Genomic DNA, 25,419 nt, shown 5'->3' with positions numbered 1-25,419 from the left:
GGAAATGTTGATTGTGAATAAATGGATCATAACAAAGTTAAAAAGAAGTTAATGGCAATCATTAGCACTATTACAAAACGACTTACGGGGATGTACAGTACTTTAGCAATAACGTTTAATCTACCGGAGCGTTTTAATTTAAGTAAAGCTGGACTGAAAGCACATATGAAAAGGAACACTAATGGAAAAGGTAATGGGGACCCTCTATGCTCTTTTTAATTTCTGTCATATATAAACTGACAGCAATAGATGAGATGGCCATCTCAAGCACACAGCTCTGACTCGTAAACCAACCAATCAGAAGAAAACTGGGTTATTCTACAGTCATAAGGAAAACTGTGGTTGGACCAAAAGAATTGTGACTTGTGATCTGGCGATATTGTTACCTTTGAAATGCGGTCTTCAAAGCAGCTTTGGTGATGACAGCGATAACACAGAGACAGTCTGATGTCAGTTTACAATTAAATGGGTCAAGGTGGCAATTACTTGCTATCTGTTTTTAAAATACAGTGAATAACTATGAGAAATGGTTGAAAATTGCAAATTTGTTGCTGTCTGTTCCAAATCTGTTTCCGTCTACATACACAAAGAGATTCAGACAGAACCTCATATAGCTGAAAACTTCAGAAATTCCTCCACAAATAGTTTAACTGCAAAATGACATAGGCGAACGACATGGTTTGACATAGGAGCAAAACCAGTGGGCAACAAATTGAGTCAGGTCCCCTTTTACGCAGATGCCTGTCACAGATGATTTGCACTCAGTGGTGCAGACTGGATTAGGTCAGTTGCAAAGGCTGGGCAATCTGTCTGCATTTATAAATTAGAAGGCAATTATTTGCCAACCTTTGCCAATCTAAGAGGGACTGATCAACCAATCGTTGATGGAGACCTTAAAAGACGAGAAGCTAAAGTGGCTTGTTTCAGGCAAGACTTCAGTACAGGTTAAACAGGGATTGTTTTGAACTGGGAATCATGCAAAGCTGCTGCAATAGAGCCTAGTCATGTTTATTACTTTGTATCTGAGAAAATATTGTGTTTCTTCTTCCTAGCACAAATGAACCAAAAAGAAATATTTAGAAAAAAGCAAACGATATATCAAGCACGTTGCCTGAAGGTAGAAGATGTACTGAGATGATATCATACCCAGCAGGGACTGTGGATGAAGTGAGCGCATGTAAGGAGAAGGCTTTGGTGGAGGCAAGTGTTGGTCTGATGTATTAGCAACACTGTTTATTATTAAAGCAAACTAGGCTAGGCTAGAGAACTTGTTTTTAAAACCTGAAACGATAAAAAGATGCTAGATTTGTGTCTGTCCTGAATAACATAACATATTAAGAAGCAAACTGATGCCGGGGCTGAATCCAACAAGATGGACAAAACAAAACAGAAGTTTGCTCTGTCTTTGTCAGGATCAGTACTGCCCCCAGAAATTATGGTGATATTTATGCTCTGTGTTTCTAAAAGGGATGAAACCATGTATTTGGAATGTGTTCAGTGTCTCTATTTTTCTGAATACTGAAAATATCAGAAGGAGCAAGTCTTTTTGAGACCAGAGATCTAAATTATGATTAGGCGAGCACTCCACTGTTTTAGCACTGCATTGTAACACTGTCAGAGATGGACAAAGGATCAAAACAGATGCAGCAGATTCAGAGATTTAAATTTTTCATTCTTGTCGCACTCAAACAACAACCGGCTCAGTGACATCACTTCAGACAAGTCATTTCACGCAGCTCCCTCTGAGACACAAAAAGGCTTTGCACAACTTTTTTACATATGCACGAACACTCCCCAATGCATGTAAACAAACTGAAGCGTAAAAACAGCAGTGCTTAACCAACCAAGAGCCTAAATATTAAAACTTTTGTCTTGCTTTGGATGCTAGAAGTGAAAACTGTTTCGCTAGAAAGGAAAAGCAAAGACATCTGTGAATGTTTTGAACTTTCAGTATCAAGGAAATTTGTGACTTGCAAGATATCCTCAGTATGTTTTAGGATTGAGGATGTAAATTATTACAGTTGCATATAAATGCACCTATTTATTAAAACTTCAGAGTTTTAATAAATAGCCTCACTGACCTCTTTAAATTTGACTTTGGATTTGGCAAGATTGTTGTTGCCTAATGGGCGGTGGTTTAATGAGAATGGTCCAAAAAAGAGAAATCAGTTCTCTGGGCACAGATGCTTTGATTATGCCAGAGGAGAATTAGCAGACTCCTTTGAGTTGACAAGAACGCAACGGTAACTTGTTACAAACTCGGCGTCCAGAAGAGAATCAACACAGAATGTCAAACCTCGAAGAAGATGGGCTACAGCAGTGCACCCCAGGGCAGCTGTTGCTACAATGTAGCTTGCCATCACCAGTGTGTGAATGTGTGTGTGAATGGGTGAATGACTGAATGTAGTGTAAAGCACTTCAGGGTCCTTAGGGACTAAGTAAAGCACTACACAAATACAGGCCATTTTCCATTTACAGCAGCGGAAGACCACACCGCATGTCACTCCTATGAGCTAAGAACAGAAAGCTGATGCTACAATTCACATGAGGTCACCAAAATTGGAAAATAGAAGGCTGGAAAAATGTTGCCCTGTCCAGACCAAATTTCTGATGGAACAATTAAATCGTTGGGTCAGAATTTGATGTAAACCACATTAAAACATGTCTTGTATCAGTGGTTCAGGATGGTGATGGTGTAATTGTGCGGGAGAATTCTTTTCTTGCCACACCAACTGAGCATTGTTAAACACCACACCCGACCTGAGTATTGATGCCCACCATGTCCAACACATCAAACTATGTCCATCTAGTGATGGACTGAGCTTCTCAAACTGGTTTCTTGAACACAACAATAATTTCCCTGGACTCAAAAGACCTCCACAGTCACCAGATCTCAATCAAACAGAAGACCTTGGGATGTGGTAGAACAGGAGATCATCGTGGGTGTGCAGCCAACTATGATGTTGCCATGTGGACATGGACCAAAATCTCTGAGGACTGTTTTCAGCACCTTGTTGAATCTATTCCATGAAGAATTAAGGCAAATTTGAAAGCAATAGAGTTTCAATTGGCTATTAGCAAGATGTATATAAATAGATGGCCTTTGAATGTATTACTGACCTTCCAAAAGTTGATTCTGTTCATCTGGACGTAGCGTTTTGTGGGAGAAACGTTTCGTCACTCATCCAAGTGACTTCTTCAGTCTCAACTGACTGCAGGTTTCCCCAAATCTTATAAACAGTACATTGCATAATGACTGAAATCAGCCAAGTGAAGGAACAATGGGCTGGGAGGTCAGTTCCTTAATCCTAATTATGCAAATCCCATGACCATTGATCAACAACCACTGATCAAAGCCCACTGATCAATGGCCACGAGTATTACTGTATTATGAATATTACTGACTATTAAAAAATTACTAAGCAAACACGTACTGGTGTATGTACAGAAAAGCTCAGCTATGAGAGCTGCAAGCTGACATGAACTAACACCTCAGAGTATCATCAGACAGCATAAGCTGCAGACCTGAAATATTATGTGGTCTGATGCTGAGCAGTCTGTTTATTTTACAGAAGTTGCTATGCCACAGGAGGACGCAGCCAACGAGGCGTGAGGAAGGAGCGAAGAGGAGGAAGCTTAGCGAGCCCGAGCTGGCCGAAAAGTAAAGCTGGAAAGCCCGCGCGCACGCTTCACAAGCTGTGTGCCATGAATTAATAACCACAGCACATTAACAGTTGACAGTAATAATTATCATATTTTACTATTGTTGCAGCTGATACAACACTACTATTTGACGGCTGCAGTGAGAACAGTCAATTTATAGTCACTCCTACTTCGATACTATGTAACTCGACTTCAGTACAGATTTTCACAGTAGGCCCGCCTGGCCTAGATCACACCAAAGAACAGCCCTCCTCCCACCCACCAGTGTCTAAAGCAAGTCAGGAGCCAGTCGTATCAAAATGACTTTTTAAAGAGGATCCTTTGAAGCCGTGCCTCTGTTAGGCCCCAGACCAGCCTCTTGTGTGGCTTCACAGCTGCAGAAGCAGCATGAAGCAAAAACAAAAGAGAGCAGCAAGGACGGAGAGATAGAGCGGCGAAGGAGGACGACTAATCTGCTGTCCATTATGTTGTTTTCATCACATGCAGTTTAAAGGAAAATGGTGTAAACGCTTTCTTGTTTTAACAGGAAAGTGATAGGGCCAGTTCTCACATTTTAATCAAGCAGAGGGAGAGAGAGAGGGAAAAAACAATCACTAAAGGGGGGGCGACACAAGCACGATCACAGGGGAAGAGAAATACAGACAAGCGCGGTGAGATGTGGTAGACAGGCCTTTATAAAAAAAAAGGAGTGACGAACTGACAGAGACTGACTGAGTAAGAGGAAAAGGGCCATCGCCATAAATAAAATTATAAGGAAGGAATAAAAGAGATAGAGCGGCAGACAGTGATAGATAGACAGTTAGATTGTGCGGGAAATGAGAGAGGGAATCGGCAACACGATCACAAGAGCAGAAGGGAAATAAGACTGGGCGTTTGGATTGAAAAGAAATGGGTAATGAGATGCTAATGTAACAACAAAGGAGAGTGTGCCCTCCGGGGGGAGCTATGCTACAGCAAGCTGCTTTAGTCTGAATGCAGCAGAGGGGGGAATTTAATTTTAAAACGCTCTTTATTAAACTACTGTAATGCACGCAGATTCATTCAGGTGCACATACAGTCATTAAAGTCAGACCAAATCTCCATCTCCAAATCCATCTCTAAGCTGAAAAAAAGAGGGGTCCTCAGAAATGGGGTAATAAGGTGGCAAAAATGGGAAGAAGCGCTCACACCCTGGTACGTAATGCCCTCCTGTCTCCATTCTGATATGAGGTAAGGTTGGGGACAAGGTCTACCGAGGACAAAATCTATCCTGAGGAGGAGCAAATGAACAAAACCAAGAGGAGCGACACAAAGAAATACCAAGAAACGATGGACACTCACGGGAAAACACGGACAGAGTGTTGGTGAAAAATGAGGAGAATAGAGACTTTGTGATAGCAGACTGGCTTTTGAGTGGGAGGAGGAGACGAAGCTTTACAATCAAAGGGGAATAATGGAGAAATCTATGGTACAAACAACGTACGGTAATTACTCAAGGGACCGAGTGCTGAATAGGAGTGATGCAGAGAGGTAAAGAATGACTGGGCAGTACTCAGGAGACCATCAAAGAGAATATAGAAGGAGGTGAAGAGCACCTGTGACAGATTCAAGCCTAGAGATATTACAAACGCACTATGAACAATTTTTTTAAAAAGGTGGAAAATCATTATAACATGTCCTCAAGAGGATCCCGAGAATGAGCGAATGCTAAATCGCAATGAATGAAAAATAAAAGCAAGCTTAAGGCCGCGTGTAAACCTGGAGGGATCGTGAGATATTTGAGCTATAAAGAGATGGAGAGGTAACTGAGGTGTGTGCGTGGAAACAGTGCAGGCTCCGTGTGTTGGCTGAGGCACAAAGAGCAGATAAAAAAAAAGTTATAGTCACATCTCAAGAGGTTGTTGTGTTTTTGAACATATAGAGAGATGAAACACAAGGCTGAGGAAAATCCCTTTGGAGTTTCAGGTGAAGAGGTTGGGTCGTGTAGAAAAGAAAGAGTCAGCTTAATTTTTTTTAAAACTGCAAATCCACAGCACTGAAATAGACTGGCGACCTGTCTAAGGTATACCCCACCTCTCAACCGATGGCAGCTGGCTAACTGGAAGAAAAAGGATGGATGGATACCACAAAGAGACCAGCTTTTCACAATATCAGTGATAGTCAGTTTAAGTTTGTCTCAGTTGGTAAATCAGAAAAATGGCCATATACATCATCAGCTCTTTGCTTGACTGAACAGCCAAGCAGTCTCCAAAAAAAATACAAATAAAAATACGTTCCCATATAACTAGATTGCTTTCTCAGTGATGTTTCAAGAGAAACCAATTTTCTCTCCGGCAAAACACCTTATAATTTAAAAGATCAATAAAGACTGCATGAGGGGGCTGATAAGCAGAATGGTGGCAACATAATCCGTGAGACTAGGGTTCATTTAAAGGCACTGTCATTATTTCACCTACTTTAGTGTCTGTTTTAATTTGCTGTTTACTTTCATTTTCACTCGCCCTTTGATTACGTTTAGGCACAAAAAGCTGTAAGTAAGTACCCATCAGTTGGATCAGACATTAAACAGCTTTTGCTTTTGCTCCAGGCGCTACCCCTTGCCAAATCCAAATTGAGTATTTCCAGTAGTGAGAGCACATCTGACACAGCGAAGCGCCTACTGTGTGATGCATATGAGAGAGGGAACCTGTGGACAATGTCTGGGCCTGATTTTCCCAACACTGTCCCGATTTTGTGTTAGCTTCCTGAAAAGGGGAGACACTATGAAAGCAAGAACACAAAGATCAAAGATATGTTGGTGACACACACGCACACAAAAAAATGCTTTCCTCAATTTAAAAATGTACATTACTTGTTTAGGAATATCATTTTTAGGGTACAGGGCCCTACTGGAGGCACTATTGTCAATTGCAAAACCTCTATTTCTAGTCAGCTCTCTATGGCACTACTTGACTAAACAGCTTTCATCAACATTAAACATTAACATTTGATCTCATGTAAGAGTAAGAAATTATATTTCTAGGCTGAATTTAAATGCAAAGACCCTTATTTTAATGCTAAAAAGTGCTAATTTTGCATATTTTGCTATTTCTGCTGTAACTCTGAGGATCCTCAGGCTTGGAGCATGTTAACAGTAGCACAGGCTAATTGGGTTTCCGTTCTTAATCAGGCCAATTAATTAGGAAATGCAGCTTGATCCATGAGAGCTTCACCGGGTCATTTAGGGATTACAGGGAAAGAAGAAGAGTTGTGGGAAGAGCAGGAACATATGAGGGAAAAGGTCTTTGTGACAGATCCCTTCACCCTTGTGCTGAATGTTATCACTAAACGGACTCATGGACGAGGGGGTAATTACCCATTTGTGACAGTTAATCAAAATCAATCACTTCCTTCGAGAGTCACTGAATTGAAAAGTGGTTCAGCCAATTCATGCATTTTTTCCCCAAGGGACACATTTTGCTCTTCATCCACCATGAGAAACACAGGAAGAGATTGCAGAAAGCGATGCAGGAGTGAGGGAATAGAAAGCGAAGAGAACATCCACCAGCAGACGGCTGTAAAATGTGCTTTTATGTCTCCATCCGTTTGCTCTGTGTGACTCCAACTTACAGAGGTTTCTAAAATTTCCAACAAGACCTAAATACACAGCTGAATTTAAAGCATTTTTTTTTTTTATTTCTGCTGTGCTTGCTACACAGCACATCATTTTGTTCCACAGCACAAAACACATTAAACCTTTAGATTGCAGTAGATTTCTTTCAGTTATAGCTTCCAAATGATGTTCGGGCCAAATCAAGCTGAAATGTCCTGTTGTGAGTTAAGCCTGATGAGCACAGCAGGGGCCAAAGCGCTGAAATGTTGAAGAAAATGTGCCTTAACAGTCACACTCACCTCCACAAGGAGGAAGCAGGGCACGATGTAGGTGCTGGTTTTCTGAAACCCTCTGTCTGCAGGAAGGTTCCTCATTGTCCTCTCCTGTGCTGACAGGCGACTGTCCATCATCTGTTGGGGAAAAGAAAAAGTCTCTGTAAAGCTTCAGTCTACTGGATTTATAGTGTTGAACTAATCCTTATACTGAGCCTTTGTGCGGCTACTCGCTTCACCCACTGTCTGAAAGAAGCTGCTTTAGCTCCTCACCTCACTGCTTTCCACTGACTGGCTGCCCCCTGCAAACAAATAGGTTTGAACAGCAGGTAGATGAGGGTCCAGTGCTTTATAGCCAGGACTGTGGCTCTGACCACTGTGGCAATATTGCCTCTCACTGTCATCATACAGAACCAAGAGTAGAGAAAATGATCTGAAACTGAGTGTTTAGAGCAGTTTGAAGCCTGAATGTTTGGCTTACGCTGACTATTTGTATACACACTGACCTCACGTTGTCTCACGTGTCTTGAGGAGATTTTGGACAGAATCAGAGTCAATATTAAGCTTTGGCAGTGGTTAATAATTGATTTGAAATGTTGTATTTGCAAAAAAGAAACCCATCAAAGAGACTGACACTTCAGTTTGGTCACTTTCTTCAACTTTGTACCTAATATGAGTCACTAAATAGTTCTGGGCGATAAAAAGTGGTAGTTAATATAGTGCCAATCATAGAGTGGACTGTGTGTGAGTGGAAAAGCCTGTATAGCGGATTCTTGTGCAGTTTTTTGTGTATCACTACATCCTGTGATGGTTTCAAATATATTTGTTTTAAAATATGCTAGAGAAAACCTCTGCAAGGCCTTACTCATAGAGAAAGAGGTCAGCATGCTAGAAAAATCGTTTTTATGCTGTTTTTGTTTGCTGAACAATCAGACTGCAATAAACTTTACAATGAAGCAATGTTCAAACACAGCAAAATACATTTAAAAAGCACTGCATGCTGCTGAAGTTCAGTTCAGATCTAGTGTTGTGCAAACCTTTTGAGCTACCTCTCATTTCTCCTTACTTTGCCTCTAATAACAATAGTTCTCGTGCATTTTATAACTTTGCCACTGACCCTTTTTTGCTAAGCTACATACACTCACCTATGAATCATTCAAGCTTAAAAAAGGCACCTAACTCAGAGGGTGAACCTGTGTTGTGTCTACAGACAACTTTGCAAAGAAACAAATGTGCATTTTACTGTTTGACACTTTAATTTGTTTCTTTAATTGAGTCTATAAAAATACCTGGGATAACACAGCCATAAACAGTATTTTTGCACCAACAGGGTGATTTTGAAATAGCTATTAGCTGAAAACCTGGCATATCTTGAGAAAAGGTCTTAGTGGTGAGATGGCTGTCAAGAAGCCATTCTTAAGAAAGTGAAACAAGGAGAATGGATGAGGGATGCCAAATAAACACAAACTGGATTGAAAATCAGTGGCATCCTATGAAGTGATGGATCCAAATTTTTGTTTTAAATCACTGTTGTATGGAGGAGGTTAGGAGAACGATACAGCAGTGACTGTCTATAGCCATCTGCAAAACATGGTGGAGACTGTTAAGGTTTGGGGCTGCATTTAAGCCAGTGGTGTTTGTCTTTAAGTACTCCTAATTTAAGTACTGTCAGATTGTGATCTACCATGAAATACCATCTGAAAAGTGCCCGATTGACATCATCTTTCATCACATCAATGATAGCGAACACATACTGGATAGAAAACCAAACACTGGACCACTATCAGTCATAGACTGGCCTCCCCAGAGCCCGGACCTCAACATTATTGAATCAGTGTGGGATCGCCTTGACAGAGAGCAGAACAAAAGGCAGCCAGCATCCAAAGAAGAGCTTTGAATCTCCTTAAAGAAGCCTCAAGAACTTTCTTCTTATTTCTTTAAATAGTCTCAGGGAAAGCTTGTTTAAGACAGTTCAGGCTGTTTTCATATTAAATATTGACTTTCAAGCTCATTAGAATTGTAGAAACTCTGTTTTGTACCATTTACTGTATTTCATTTATATTTCTACATTTGAATAAATGCACCATTTTCCATTTTCCTGGCAAAATATAAAGAAATGACAAGCGACACAAGACTTTTATACAGTGGTGTATTTGCATGATCAATTTATGCTGCTTTATAGTTCTATGAGATAGGATGTTTAGTTGTTTTTAAATTTCTTTCATTTACTAGTATGATGATTAAACTGTTATCTCACAGCGAGAAAGGTCAAATCCAGTCTGGAGCTTTTCTGTGTGGGGTTTCTGTGTTCGCCCCATGTCTCTGTGGGTTATCTCTGGCTACTGCCACGGTCTAAAGACATGCATGTGGTTAGGTTAACAGGTGTTTCTAACTTGGCCATGGATGTAAATGTGAGTGGGAATGGTTATCTGTCTCTATGTGTTAGCCTTGTGATAGACTGGTGATCCTGTGTCTCACCCTGGGATAGGCTCCCAGGTTGTTGCCCCCATGCAACCCTGAATTGGATAAACAGATAAAAATGGATAGGTGGACACTTACTTGCCTAAAAGTGAGTATTTATTTTGTAGAATATATAACTAAGAAATTAAGATATAAAATTGTTGATTAACTCTGTGGTATATAAAGTAGATTGAACCTACCTTTACAAAGTCAATATCAAAGTGTTTTTTACACACATCTTCTTCTGCAGCAGTCTGAGTCTTCACTGCTTACAGTCAAGGCTGAAAATGCCTCTGCACCATGCATGAATTGAGACCCTGGGTGCAGAAGGATATTTGGACTGTGATAAGAGTATGACGTTTTCTTGAAGACATACAAGAAAATGTATTCTAATTTCTCTTATTTAATTATGATATTTATTTGAGAAAATATACATCACATGCAAATATATAAGCTGCCCTGTCTCGTAAAGATAATAAATCATTAATCAACTCCAGAAATCACTTTGTTGTCGATCCCAGCCCCGCCTCTTCTAAAATTTTCATGCAGTTTTGAATAATCTTGATTACAAACTGGCAAACAACCACCAATCATCTCCTTGGCAGACTAGTAATTTTTCATTTGACCTAAAACACAACCCCCCTGACATTTCCCATGGTGAGTTTTTAGGGGGGATTTTTTCAAAGTATTTTCTTCTTCATTTAATAATGAAAAAAATGGACCTGAGAACTCCTAAATATAATTGAGGAAAGGTTTTCTCACAACTCATCTTGTTAGAGCACCGCTTCTCCTAGCATAAGAGAAAGCTTCACTCGCTATCACTTCATCAGCTCGGTGATGTGTTTCTTTAAAGATATGGTAACGCTTTTCTGGGACTAAATCTTCACGGTGAACAATAGAGGCACCAAGTGTTGTACTACTTAAGATCATTAACTATAATGAGGACACTTTTTGCCTGATGCTCACAATGTGCCATCCATCCATTAATAAATTGGCCCCATTGAAACAGCTGATAACCCCTGTGCTTCATATTTTCATAGATAATCATGTCGGAGCACAAAGAGAGAAACCATTTATTATCTATCATCAGTACGAATACAAAAAGATTATTCCAAAGCAAACACACAACCACAGTTGTATACATCCACACCAGCTCACTCACCAAATTGTCGGGATGCCTGTAAAGACACTCTGCATGGCACATCAAAAATGCACACAGGTACACACACGCACACAAACCAGTATGGGTAGGCAATCAAAAGAATTGGAGGGGAAATGAGGTTGAAAGGAGGAGAAGTAGAGTGGAAACAGAGGAGCGATGATCAAAAACAAAAGCCTGACAGTAAGAGATAAGAGCGAGACAAAGTCCTGATGCAGACGTTCGGAAACTCTTCAGAAATCAAGCGGGTGGGGTGAAAGCCAGCACTCAGCAATGGGAAATTATAGTGACTGAGGGATAACAGGTACACGCTGAAGAAAAACAGATCCAGTCCCCAAACTGAGAAGAGGTGGTAAGGGGGGGGGGGGGGGGGGGGGGGGGGGGATGATGATAAAAGTCAGAGTAAGAAGAGTAGCTTATGAGTTGCTCAGGGGTTTGTGACATGCAAATGACTGCGCTCATGCTAAATAATGACAGCTACTACTCTTTTAAGTTTAGGAGAGCCTCAAAAGGCTTTCCAATATATCCTCTGATTAACACAGTAAATGCATTTTTCAAGAACTGTGAAATCCTGATATTATCAATCATAAAGCAAAAGGCTTCAGCAATCTTCAATATAATTTTACTCACTCGCAAACCAATTGGTTTTCCTCTCAGATATCGAGCTTAGCCCCCTCCCCGATCTCCCTGACAACAATTATCTTGCTGACTTTATGGCTTAGTGAGAGTCTCTGCTGCCTTGTCAGCCCTTTACCCAATCAATGGTCATTATGGGTGAGAGGAGAAGGAAGGCACTTCACAAGTTTGGAGTGTGTCCATGCATTCGTTGTGCACTTGACCCCCTATCAGTCACATCCTAAAATGATAGAAGCCAGATTAAAAATAAAATAAGAGTAAAAACAAGGTAAATGATTCATTCCTGTTTACACAAACACTAAAAATACACCATCTTGTTATTCGTGACGGCGATTCAAAGTGCACATTTGCATGACGAACAGGAGCACGGCAGTTAAACGCTGTCATAGTATGCATAGTAGAGATACAATATATGCATTAATAAAGAAAGAATTAAAGATGTAATACTCTGACAACCCGGAATTCATTTAGATCTTCTCTCATCTTTAACAGCTTTTTTTCCCCTAGCAGATAATTTAAGCTCATACATATATGCTATCAAAGCTTTTTCTGACTTCTGAGGCAGCAACAAGATAAGATTTAAAGAACTTATTTTTTTTATATAATCATCTTATGCTGTGAAAGGAGTGAAAAAATTATATTTTTGTCACTTTAAACATGGAAGATTTCTAAATTAAAAATCCCAATTTGGGCAAAAATCACCCTCAGGTGACATTGTGCACAAACTTAAAGAATCAGTGGTTCCTCTGCAGTTATCAAACATCATGTCCCGCTATTTATAGACCTGAATGAGGCTTGTTAATGACCAAAAATTCTTATAATATTCAAGAATTTCCTTCAGACATGTACGCTTAATGAAGAAACGGACACAAGTATTCATGCTGTGGTTCATATAAATGTATTTGATTCTTTAATTTCAAGGCCACCTGTCTGCTTCATTAATTAAACACTATTCCACTGTAAGGTTCTGCTTCAGAGCATGAAAGACAAGATTGTTTAGGTTATGGCAGGAGATCAAAAGACTGTGTATTGTATATGCATACATTCCCACACAGGGGGCTGCATGCTGTAAATACTGTATTTGGGTCTTCTTTTATGTTCCCATCTTCCAAAGCAGTGAGAAGCAATCAGGCATAAGACAGCTGTGTCTGATTGTCTTTTGTGTTGCTGTCCATGTTGCTCACAATGATTTTTTTCACCCTTAAGCCTTGCATTGGTAGCACAGCACAAAAAGAGTTAGTCACTATCTCACACATGCACAGGTGCATTCACACATTCACTGATATTCATGCAAATGTGTGCACGGGCTAATGCGTGCACGCATACAACTGACCAGTATTTCAATATTCATAGCATGTCAGTTTGGATGTCAGGTCAACAAGTGGTGTCACACAGCTGCGTGCGAGTCTGTGTGTGTGTGTGTGTGAGAGAGAGAGAGAGAGAGAGAGAGAGAGAGAAGGAGAGGAGAAGAGAGATAAGAGGAGAGAGAAGGAGAGAGAGGGGAGAGAGACATCCTACAGAGAATTCTTGCTGTGCTGCTCCTCAGGTTCAACAATGTGGGTCACACTGATGCACATCTGCACTCACACTTTTTCCTTTTCGCTCTCTCTTGCACACACACACCCACACTCACACAAATTTAGGAACAAAATGTTTCCCAAAAGAGCCAGAAGAAAAAAACACAGCAGTAACTGGTTTGAAAAAGTCTCACCTTCTATGTCTTTTTGTTGGAAGCAGTGCTGCTGCAAAGTAACGGCTGCCACCTCACAGTTTCTGTCTCTAGGAGGTTGTGCTCCTGCAGCGGACTTCCATTCTGAGGTTTTGTTGTGGTCTCAGCTCCGCTTCTTTCTCTTTTCCCCTTCTCGTCTCTTTCAAAGCAAAAACGCCCCTCACTTCCGCCGCTCCGCCACTGAGAAGCCCTCGGCGGTGAGTGTGAATAGAGAGAGATAGAGAGCTTGCCCGCTGCCAGGCACTCTGCCTCCAGCCAGCCAAGTCTATATCTGTCTGCACTCTGCCGCTAGGTCACTAAGCTAAATATGATGATCTTCAACAGCACTTCAAGGCTAATTAGTCAAGTGAAGGGATCCACGGGCTTGGTGAGGGAGCCTGCTCAGTTGCCGGTGGATATGAGGAGAGGGAGAGAAAGAAAGCGAGAGAGAAAATGTGTGTGTGCATCTGTATGCGTGTGTGGAAGAGGAAGAGGAGGAGGAGGAGAAGCAAAGAGGAGAAGAAGAAAAAACAGAGTTGGAAGAGGGAACAAGAGAATGAGAAGGCAGGAGTGGAGACTGAGAGTAGAAAGCAGCCAGAATGTGTATGAGAGAGAGAGAGAGAGAGAGCATTAGATAAAGAGAGAAGGAGGGACTGTATGTGTGTCAAGCAACACAGTGGCTAAAATGGTAGATGCTGTGCACTTTAGTACCCTAGGAAACCACTTTGACACAGGAAGACATCATGTACTCTGTGAGAGCGAGTGTACCGTTGTGTGTTGTGTAATTATGGTAAAGTGGAAAGCCAAAGCAATGGAGAAAAAAAATAAACTAATGGTATGGTGCCATTTCGTATGTGTGCGTGTGTGTGTGCTTTTGTATCTAAATTCAACGGTGGGTTCAGGTGAGCTGCAGGGACTTGGCTTTGGACAGTCAGAAGTAGGTTAATGATGCATCGTCAAGCGGAAAAGTGGGATGCATCCCCCACACGCTTCAATGTAGGTCACGGGCCTTCAGGTGAAAGTTCACGGGCAGCTTTCTGCATAATTTTTAATAAATTCTGCCACCCTCAGGGCTAAAACGAAACCTTGTGCATTTCTGTGGCCGCGCATGCATATACATGTTGATGTGCTGGTAACCTTTGGTAAATATTTAGACATGCTGCAGAGGCTGAACTGTTGGACCACTGTGAAATAACCAGGCAGCGCTGTTGCACAGGTCTGTACTTCTTTGTCTCATATAGGCATCGCAATTACATTCATCAATGGGTGGATGTAGCCTGCACAGATTATATTGTGAGCTTATACTTTACTTCTTTATGCTGTAGTGTCTTGTCTTGGCTGGCTGTTCACACTGACAGAGGACGTGGCGTCCACTGAAGATGCATTCGGACTACTGGCACATCATACAGCTGCGGCTTCACATTGACTGCAAAGAAAAAAATGACAAAGACAAGAAAAAAATTTGTTGTTGCATTCACAGACACACAGAGTTCTGAAACAGAAGGAACTCCGATAATTCATATTTCAATCATACATACTAGCACAAACACACACATGCACATACAAAACCAAACAACAAAAAAAACACCTAAAATCATAACCTTTTCTACATGCACTGTAACAAAATTTGTGTTCTAAGTTTCGTTTTGTTGTTGACAGAATTTGCTGATTTTGTTGTGGCTATGTGGGCTTCCTCTGGGGCTCCAACCCACTCTAACTTGGATAAGAAACAAAACAAAACAGTGATAGATATATTTAAGTGTTTTTAGTCCTTGTCAGGGACACACACACACACACACACACACACACACACACAACAACAACAACAACAACAACAACAACAACAACAACAACAAAAACATAATCTCAGAGAGATTGAGAGAGCTTTTGATCTGAAATTACCAATCCATTTTTCAAACCTCTTCCTTTTAAATTTCCACCCACTACTTCCAAAACCCCACCCTTAGATGACAAGCTGAAACCAACCTTGTTTACGATATCTGCATCCCTCTTAAATATATAAAAGCGAGGCAATAATAGCAAATTGCATCTTGAGACTATAGCATTATGATGAATGAAATCTAAAGAGAATAAAAGAACAAGTAAAGGTGTTTGGCATCCCTATTGCTAACACAGTTTTTTGAATACATCTCCGTCGTTAACAGGAAGCCACCCACCTTTCTAATGCACTCAAACGAATCATTCACAGCTGGAGAGGGACAACGGACCACATGTGGTAAAGTGTGTTTCTTTTTTTCTGAAAATCAGAGATAATATCACGTGGTGTCACAGATGTCATGGTTCCCATGGTAACTTAATACATTCATTGAATGGTATATCAAGGAAAGGAATGTGAATACGCAGAAACGTGTATGCTATTACAGCACAAACGCAATGTAGATTCAACAAGTGCCACTTAATAATGACCTTGCCTTAATGACACCACTTGTAAAACACACACAGGAAAAAAAAAACACTTTAGCAACTAGCCTAACTCACTGCTCTCGGAAGCAACAAAAAAGTGTTGGGCATGAAAAAAAATAAATAAAAGAAAATCATATCAATAACTGCACAGCTAATAAATCTGAATAAAAAAAAATAAGGATAAGTGGATTTTTTTTGCACAGATACAAATTTCCTGTCACCACAGCACCTGCTTCCTGCGAGGACATCATAAGAACTGCAGTATTTTTTTGTGACTACATTAATATCTGTCTTTTATAATCTCCCAAAGGAGAGCTACTTTTTCCATCCCATCACTTTAGCCCAAACACTGCAGGTGTACATTTTTCTGTAATATCTCTTCTATGACAGCTGATGCTTTTAGATATGCCCGTCTGGTCTGATACCACGATGTATGTCTGACAAAATAACTTAGATTGCATCACGCTTTCTAAGAACAGAAAAAGCACGAAAAGTTGACAAAGTCAAGGACAAAACAAGCAAGGTAAGACACTGCAGAGCTCTTTAAATAGAGCAAGCACACAGAGGTGGGCGTGTGTAGCCTGCAAACACTGAGACACACAAGTGCAGTGGACATGCACACAAACAGAAACACATGCAGTACACTTATCATCTTTACAGTCATTTTGAACACACTCCTTATAGCCCCATCTATAGGAACTACAGCTTTGTGTTTACAATAGACTTCACAAATCTTTATTAAGTGTGCAGCTAATGTTTTATTAGAGAGTGGCAGGATCTAAATCTTCACAGGTCACAGGTTTGCACGAGAAAGGACTTTTCAGGCATGGAAGTAATGTAAAAACAGTCATGTGATGCTGATAACCTAATCAGCATTTACGTCACAAGTGGATCACATGACTGTTTGAATACAGGTGATGGTGAATAAAGGTGAAGCTTAACATTACTTAAATGCTTGACAACACACACATAAACACACACACAATTGTTTGCAAGCACCAGATGAAGTCCAAAGATTTACTCCTTCACTGTCACATCTTATGTCAGCACTGTTTTCAGCCCCAGGTTATACCTTTGTGCTGACAAGCGTCTGCCCTGTTAATGTTTGCCTTAACAACTGTGCTCACACTGGTTTGTTAGAAGACACAAGGTGTTTTCACCAATGAACCGCAACCCCAATGTTTTCTAGATACAGAGCATCTGATGACCAGGGTACATGTAAAAACAAAGTTTCCTACTCAGTCAAATGGAAACTAGCCAGCCTTTAGTTGTTTGTGTGATGCTGGATTGCCAAAAATGTATGAATGAAGTGTATTATTTCGTGCTGTTTGCTACAACTGTGGAAAGTACCTGTTTACCTGATTATGTGTGAGAACACCTACACGGCAAACAACCTGGCTGAACCTCACTGAGATAATTCTGTCTCTTAAAAACCACAAAACCCTGTCAGTAAACCGCCCATTAGAAACCAGTGTTCCCACTTCCTCTTTACATTTGTATTGTGTTTACATAAGCACGCAGACAAGAACAGCGCTTTTTTCAAACTATGCCATTAAAACAGATGCAGGCAAACAAAGAGCCGTGCTGGTACTTCTACACGTGAACACAAAGGTACAAAAAGCCTGTGCATGCAGTATTGTTAAAGAAACGCTGCTACCCTGCCAAATGCCTCCCCTACAAACACAGACAAAGGACTAGTTGCTGTATTGTTATCTATATGATTTTAGCCTGCGTGCTCCCTCTCTCTCTCTCTGGTGTGGTGTGAAGACTGTATCTTGGGGAATTAGAAGTAGGACGAGTCAGTGGATGCACTCATTTCATATAATATCACTGTAGGGGATCACAGCCAAGGACATTCTTACTTCAAATTGCCATGGTAGGGACTTTCAGATATAAAGAATTAATCAGATTTTAAGCAAAATGAGATTATAAAGAAGAGACAGCACAGGTCAGCTAAGCTGTGATTCATGAGGCTAAAATACATCTCTAAAGAACTTGTTACGCTTGGACATCAGGGGTTCATACCCTACATTTGGGAAAATTAAAAAAGCAATTAATGGCGGGAAAATGAGGATGAAGTATATGTAGTATAAATGAAATATGACTAAGCTGTAATGATACGTAAAAATAGCTTGGCCTAGTTTTATTTCATGGGTCTATAGAGTAGCTGAATAGCGCCTTTGGTCTGTCCTTTCTGTCACTCATAAAATTATTTTATCACTGATATAAAGTGCCCTGAGACTTTTTCACACGTGAACCATAGATAATGTCATGTGAATCAGGTCAAGACACTGTCTGAAGCTGTCCTTCCTCACATGTGACAAAGAGCCGGAGCTAGATTGCGTCAGCTAATGGGAATACATCGTTGAGTTGCAATGAGCAATGGGAGTACAGGAGGCCAGACAACTACTCAGTAGCTGTAAATTTACTGGACTAAAGGCACTATCGGCCCAACTTTGCACAACTGGACTCACATGTATTTTGTACTAGGGAACTGGCAGGTTAAAGACTGATTAATGGGCATCACTGAAGATGCGTACCAGTGCATCCAGGAGATGTGTCTTTATAGGATGATGACCTTGGCTTTCTTGTGGTGCCTGGTGTTTTGGCTCCTTGGTAGACACAAGGACAGCCTAGCTGCTTGCCGACAGTGCAGAGACATACTGAGCTTCTTTATCTGGAAAGCTGATATATAAGAAGGGGTATGTGACACTGTCTGAGATTAGGACTTCAGAATGGTATAACCGTGCCTGCTTTTCACCCTTTTTCCTTGATATGAGGCAATATATCATAACACAAGCATATATATTCTCTACTATTCATCTGCATCTCAACATTGATTTTTCTGCACAAGAGCCTGAATGATTACCAGTAGCAATGAGGCTTTGTTTGCGGGGCACTGTTCAAAACAGTGTGGTTGCAAAGTGCTGTACAGAAAGCAGGACAATAGATCACAATCCAAACTCAAAAAGAAAAGCAAACACAGTTAAAATAACAATATATGAAAGCACGGCATAAAACCTGGACAGACAGACTATGAGAGGTAGGCTAAGTAATGAATTAATTAACGATAAGAAGAAATGGATGATAAAGAAATAATATTGTATTATTTATTTAAAAACAACTTTTGGTTAAAGTAAGCTTTGAAGAGTAATTTAAAAGTAGATGCAGAGTTTGTTAGGCTTTAATATGTTCACAAAACAAGCAAAATTACTACCACAGGCAACAAGAAATTCTTCTTTGTGTCTTTCCCCCCTGCTTTTTAAAATATTGCAAACAGAAAAATAAAGGTTAGGGACATGACACATTAGCTATTCCAAATAAATGTGCAACCCACTCCTACATTACCCTTGTCTCATTTGCTTATTAATATTCCGAACAGCCTCTCGTGTTTCCATCAAGCAACCAGAATGCAGCTGAATTAGTTGATTTCAGGCACCTGTTTACATCAGACACTCAGGAGCATTTAGGCAGATGACCCACAGGTCACACTTTATAATCTAATCCCTGGCTCCCATCCTATATAAATAATAAATACACGCATAGCTTAATGCAGCCCTGAGCAGTTACAGTCTATTAATTTTACAGCTACATATTGGGCAATCCAATATATACCACCCACTCACCTCACAGCTAGAGGTGTGATTAATATAAAGACTGGTCAAAATAATATAAACACCTGTCAGCATAACACAAAGGAGCTGAACAGCATCACAAATAATCATAAAGCTGGACCACAATATATAGGCTACCTAATTACATGCAATTAGCTGCACTTTTACTGCGCAGTCCTCTGAAGTGTTATAATTGCTCTGAGTTCGGTTATTTTTAATAAGCTTCTTTTCCTTTGAAAACAGACAGGAAGCTGGGCTAGCTGTGTTAGATGGGGCTGCCACTGGGTAAATGTATTGCAGATCTAACAGCGGGTTCAAATCAGATAGCATCCACCTCTGCACACATACGAAAGAGAGAGAGAAAAAAAGCATGCATATTAATTTTGCCACTAATGAAACTGAAACTGAAAGGGATGCTAATAATGATAATTATATTTTTGTTCATACCCTGGTTAGACTTTCGTGATGGTCATACCTTTTAAACGACTTGGCCTTGCACACCTACGAGAAACAAGCATTGAGACTTGGTTTAATACAGTGCAGCTACACAGCTACAAGGAAACGCAAAGAAAAGTAAATACTACAGTAACTGGAGTTTTCGCCGTTACTCTTATGTTAATGTAACGGATCAGAGCCAGAGCCGCAGGTCACAGCTCAGTCCTCGGCAAATAAAAGAGGAAAGCATCTCAACCTGTTGCTTTTGAGGAAAGCTGTTTGTCGGTTTTGCAGCCACTCAGAGCGACAATACCAGGAAACATGAGGCGGCAGCTGCTGTTGTGAGGAGGGCTGGCCTCACGGTAATGACTGGAGTCAGGTAACCGCCGGACAGACCGACTCTGGTCCTCCTCACACACGCATACACTCCAAAAAAGCGGGTTTGGAAGAGCAGGAGAGCGCCGAAAGGCAGGACTCTTTCACTTTTTCAAGCGCTTTCTGTTTGACGAGGACTTTATTTTCTTTCAAAGTAAAAAGTTTCACACATTTGACGACGCGTCGTCCAGCCTCCATGTGACGACTGTCACATTTTGGGGCCAGCTCCGCGCTGAAGCTACTCAGGTGTACAGTTACACTACCCGGGGAGTTTGTGTCGCATTTTTTGTAACTCTTCTTGCTCTCTTCATAAAATTGATTGAGCCGGAAGAAGGGTCACTTTTTTTTCTCCCCGCATTTTTTTTTAACTTTTCTATTTTGTGTAATTCAGCTTTCCCACCGTGTTGGACTTATAATATCATCAAGCGGGCAAGCCTGAGCTGGTGAGTAACAGCGTAATGTTTTCATTTTCCCCGTGAATATTCTTTGCATGATTTGCAACAAGTATTTGGTGTACGTGGTCGGTTGACACCTTTTGAGTTTGAGCCAAGAGGTGGAAGTGAGCCCAGCCACAGTGTTGGGACAGCCCATGCTGCTGTTGACTTGTCTGACCTCTGTTAAGCATTCTACATTAATGAGTTACCTTTTGATTAAAGCCATTAAGAAATAATTTTAAAAGGGTCGCATATGTTATTTTTTTCGGACCCTCTTTAGTTTCTTTAATCCTGATCAAAAACATTAATACAACTCACAGAGAAAATTTTGGTCCTGCATGTTAGGACTTTATCATTTAACCCCCCACCAAAAAACCCCCAACTTTTCACAGTTAAGTATCAGACTATTTGCGTCTCTGTTCTCCAATATCTTTCTATCAGTTTTGAGAGATAGGGTAATTACGCCCATGAGGCACAAGTCTGCAGTTCATTTAGAGTAGCTTCAAGAAATGTGGTTTGAGATAGAGGCTCCATCTTTTTGCATGTTTGTAGTTATTGTTGCAGCTGCATGTCACCAGCGGTGCTCGCAGACACCCCGCACACGGATACACAGCAGGCAGATTTTAAGGTGTGCATATCAGATCAACCACACATTTGTTTTTCTCGCTCTCATGACTCACTAACTTACAGCGGAACACATTGCTGTTTCATCATTTTCGCCAACAGCCATGCAGGATCTGTGTTCTGAGTTTCGCTTTTAAACAACCAGTACGGTATTTAACTTGCAGCCTATCAAACAAAGGCTGCTTAGCATGCAGCTGAGTATACTGATTTACAAGCCGAGCGCCCAGCAGGAGCTCCAGACATGGCTCGTCTTCTGTCAGGTTGAAGGACTGAGGGCCTTGAGGCCATTTGGAGAAAGAAGGAGACTGAAATGTCAACCAAGAGCAAGTTGTGCTGCATTCAGCTGCTGTCACATTTTCATCTGTTTGATTCCAACTTGTGTTTTTCTGCTCTTGCACAGTGACAGTTTTATTTTTATCTTAAATAACCATTAAACTCGCTAATATCTTCTGTGAGAAGCCAGACAGCACATCTGTCTAAGATAGCCTTCGAATGTTCCACATTATGTGGACACAAATGAAACATGCATGAAGGGTATTTTTTAATTTCATACTTTTAATGGTGTGGATGTCTTTGTTGCATTTTGGCTGTCACAGCAGTCTCTCTTGCTTTGTGTCATAGTAATAAAGCCAACTCCTGTGTAGCAAAAAGTGACGGCCTGTTTGTTGTTGTTCAGCTGAAAAGTTTTATCTTTGATGCACAAACAATATACCATAGCAGCCAGATCCGCATGCACGTCGCTTGCAGAGCATTTAGATTTTATATGAATCTGCAGAAATCTACACAAAAGTGCAAAAAGGAAGAGAGAGCGGGCTGTTAAAGGCAGATAAAAGGACAGGAGAGACTGTGTGGTCGTCAGCACCACCAATCAGCAAGAGTTTTATCTTTTCAAATCCTGTTGAAAAGAGCATTGGAGAGTTAGACTCTGACAAGGCAGAGGGAGATTAAAAAACAGAAAGATAAAGGGGAGGAGACAAAAGTGTAGCTGGGAGTGATGAAACCCACCACTTCTTTGCTTGGCAAACTGGGTGATGGATGAATTTCCAGCAGGAGGGAAATTCCTCACTGTCAAATCGCCTCCAGCATTTCTCCGTGAAAGTCTGTCCATCCCTGGTTTAAGTGAGATTGGATTTACACATTTCTTTGCCCCTCACTGAAGCATTGACACCAGTAACCAACTCCTCCATGATTGTTAGCACATTGTCAAATTTTAGCTGAGCTTTTTACACAAGTGCAACTTTTTCCATTAAAAGTATGTTCTGTGGAGCTTTGCCTGATTAATGATTCCCTCTGCTCACTGTGTGGTACTGCTTGGGCGTACTACCTCACACACACTCTGTGCCTCATGCTTCTATCTCAGTGTGCAAAATGCACATCTTGCTTCAGGTTATTTTTTTGGCTAAACAGAGAATTAGACTCAGATTGCAGAGCATGGGCAGAGCTGGTTCCTGTGCAAACAACAGATTACTATGATAATGGTCACATGTAAAGCTTTTTTTTAGTCTTTCCTATTGCGACAGAAAGGTCTCAGCATTCTAGTATTATTTGGTTTAGGTTTCATTTGCCAGTATTTAAATTTTAGCAACTGGAATTCGAATTTTAGGCAAAGCTGTTGTGTCCCACTATGACTTTATGACTCATACTGCAGTTCCTCCACCAATTAGGTATTGCATCAAAGACATCATACATGGATAGATTCTTACTTAGTTCCTAATATGGGCCAAGCTTTAAAACAGAACTTAAAAGCGTCCCTGGTTAGAGCCTTCCAGCTTTTTGCACTGCTATGTTTTTAAAACTTGACATGCCCTGTTTGTAACACAGGCTTTCTTGTTAGAAATCTTTTTGCCCAAGCCAGCATAACCTTCAAGATATAACCTAGTTTAACTTTTCCGATTTTAGTAGTGAAGATATTGATTTGTGTAAAAGGATGGATTCTCCCTTTAAGAAGAGTTCATCCTAGAATATTGTTTCCTAGTTTGCTTACATGACCTTGGAGGATGTTTCAGCGATATGTCACCATGTCACTTCGAAGATGCCTCACATGGCAACCATTCCCTAATACTGAGCTATCAACAGTGGTATAAGATTCATCTTTTTGTCAGGTCTCTTTAGCTTGTCTTGTTTAGGCACAGACGACTGTTTTTCTCTTCAAATCAACGCCTGTGTGTGGTATTCCTTTCATTTGCAATAATAATGACTTAAAGCCTCAGAAAATCCTCGCTGACAGTACGAACAGGGAGGGGGTGGATGGAAAAACATTTACTATCTTCAGTTTACTGGGTAAAGAGTAAAGATCCCTTCTTTTGTCTGCACAAGAAAAGTATTAATCAAGCGGTCAAGGATTAGGGAGTTAAGTAATGTGTTATGGCAGCGAAGGAGTCTGAGGAGATAACAAGAAATATCAGAGCTGCCTGAAAGCTGTCTGAATACTTTAGCTTCTTAGCTTGCCAGCATTTAAAACATCCCTCTAATGCATTTCTTTTTAAATTGTGGTGTAAGATTGCAGTCTTCATTAAGATGTCACCTGTGCCTTTGTGGCTTTTATCATATATTAAACGTTGGAGGAAAGTCAACTTGTAAAATTCAAATTTATACATAGAAAAGGAATGTTAATGAACCGCCACAGGATAATCTGGCCTTTCTGATGGACATACAATGGTAATTAACAGCAAATTAAGCTGCTGCTTGTGCAAAACTGTTGATCATTTAAGTACATTTTCAAGCAAAAGTCCAAAAAGGTTATCTGAATCAGTGTCTCAGTTGTGATTTTTCTTTGTGTTACTCTTTATATGATAATAAATTAACAACACAAGCGCTCCATGACAAACCTTGTGCTTTTAGAAATGTGGGAGGGTGATACGAACCAAACAACTGATCAATAATGGAGAACAATGAGAGTAACTGCTAGCTGCAGCTCTGTTTCAGAAACTAGAATGATTTGGTGTTTCTATCTGCAAATGAAACAAAGATGATAACATAAGTAATACAACCACAAGACATCAGAAAAAACAAAACAAAAAAAGCCCACAGTTGTGGTTACTAGGTTACAAAGTCAGGTTGGCCATCAAGCAATGCACAGATGTAACAAAAGAATCCCACTAATGCACACTGTACGCAACAATTACTCTGAACAATGTGGTAATCTTTATCTGAAGTATTGGATGTTTAAAACACTGGAATAGCATGGTTGCAAAACAGGAACTGGATATGTTTTAGATTATGTGCACTAAAGTGGTTTAACAAAACAGCCCAATTAAAAAAAACAAAACTGAAAGGACTGTGTCCACATTTTTGGTGAGTCTGTGTCTTTGTGGTGGGAGAAGCTGAAGTCTTCTCACATTTTTGTGATTCCAGAAATCAGTCTAATGTTAGGCATCCTTCCATAGCTGCAGCCAATGTGTGATGCTCTTGTCTAGTCAATTATATGGTAAACCACATCTTCTCACTGGCACTTCACAACTAATTTTGGAAGAACCTCACCTGTAGCTGAACTGCACAAACTGCCAGTGACAGATCTACATCCCACACTGAAAATATAACTGATGTACCAAGCATAGTTTGTCTGTAGGGGCTTGGTGGCTGTGGTTTAGTCCTGGCAGAAATGCTTATTGCAATCACAGCATAAACACGGTATTTTCATCATCAGAGGGGGTTGACATGTGTTGTTTTCTTTTGCTGCCTAGAGGTATGTGTCCTTGTCCGCTATTCAGTAAAATACAATTAGTACAACTACTGCTTGGTCAAGAAAGGTCCTATGCTCTTACGTCTGCCCCTCCCAGTAAAGAAAGGTCCAGAACACATGATGATGTCTGTACCTGGAAACCCATCCATATTACTTGTTCCCTTATTATTGAAGTTTATTTTGTATAATTGTTTGCAGTCACGAGTTTTTATACCAATTAATGTTCAACATGTTGTTTTGAAGTTGCATTTAAACCCCCTTTCCGTGTCTAATGGCAACCATGAGAGATTGTGAGCTGTAACCTTTCTGGATATTTGAAGAAACGTGTGTATCATACCTGCTCTGAAAGGTTTTGTTCTTAC

The 25,419-nt window shown here is 40.5% G+C and overlaps 2 protein-coding genes across 13 annotated transcripts in view; one reads left to right on the top strand and one right to left on the bottom strand.

The window, feature by feature from the left end:
- Nucleotides 1-20,037, bottom strand: part of plppr2b (phospholipid phosphatase related 2b) — a 73,581-nt gene extending 53,544 nt beyond the window's left edge. For 2 of the 7 annotated variants that reach the window (XM_026170628.1, XM_026170635.1), the window contains exons 1-2: nt 13,473-13,939; nt 7,534-7,644 (exon numbers count right to left, since the gene is read on the bottom strand). In XM_026170628.1, the coding sequence (XP_026026413.1) occupies nt 7,534-7,644 (111 nt within the window). In that variant the 5' untranslated portion in view covers nt 13,473-13,939. Of the gene's footprint in view, nt 1-7,533; nt 7,645-7,779; nt 8,383-10,166; nt 10,284-13,472; nt 13,940-14,779; nt 14,896-15,646; nt 15,727-18,433; nt 18,577-19,954 lie in introns of those variants that run through there. The other 5 variants (XM_026170629.1, XM_026170630.1, XM_026170631.1 and 2 more) reach the window with 5 other exon arrangements.
- A 199-nt stretch (nt 20,038-20,236) lies between these two features.
- palm3 (paralemmin 3) overlaps nt 20,237-25,419 on the top strand; it is a 31,002-nt gene continuing 25,819 nt past the window's right edge. For 3 of the 6 annotated variants that reach the window (XM_026170621.1, XM_026170620.1, XM_026170616.1), the window contains exon 1: nt 20,258-20,760. The gene's annotated coding sequence lies outside the window, so the exon portion shown is untranslated. Of the gene's footprint in view, nt 20,761-25,419 lie in introns of all 6 variants that reach the window. The other 3 variants (XM_026170618.1, XM_026170617.1, XM_026170619.1) reach the window with 3 other exon arrangements.

The sequence above is a fragment of the Astatotilapia calliptera genome, chromosome 6 (genome assembly GCF_900246225.1).
Source record: "Astatotilapia calliptera chromosome 6, fAstCal1.2, whole genome shotgun sequence".
Lineage (NCBI taxonomy): Eukaryota > Metazoa > Chordata > Actinopteri > Cichliformes > Cichlidae > Astatotilapia > Astatotilapia calliptera.
This window is presented reverse-complemented; position numbering and strand designations above follow the sequence as displayed.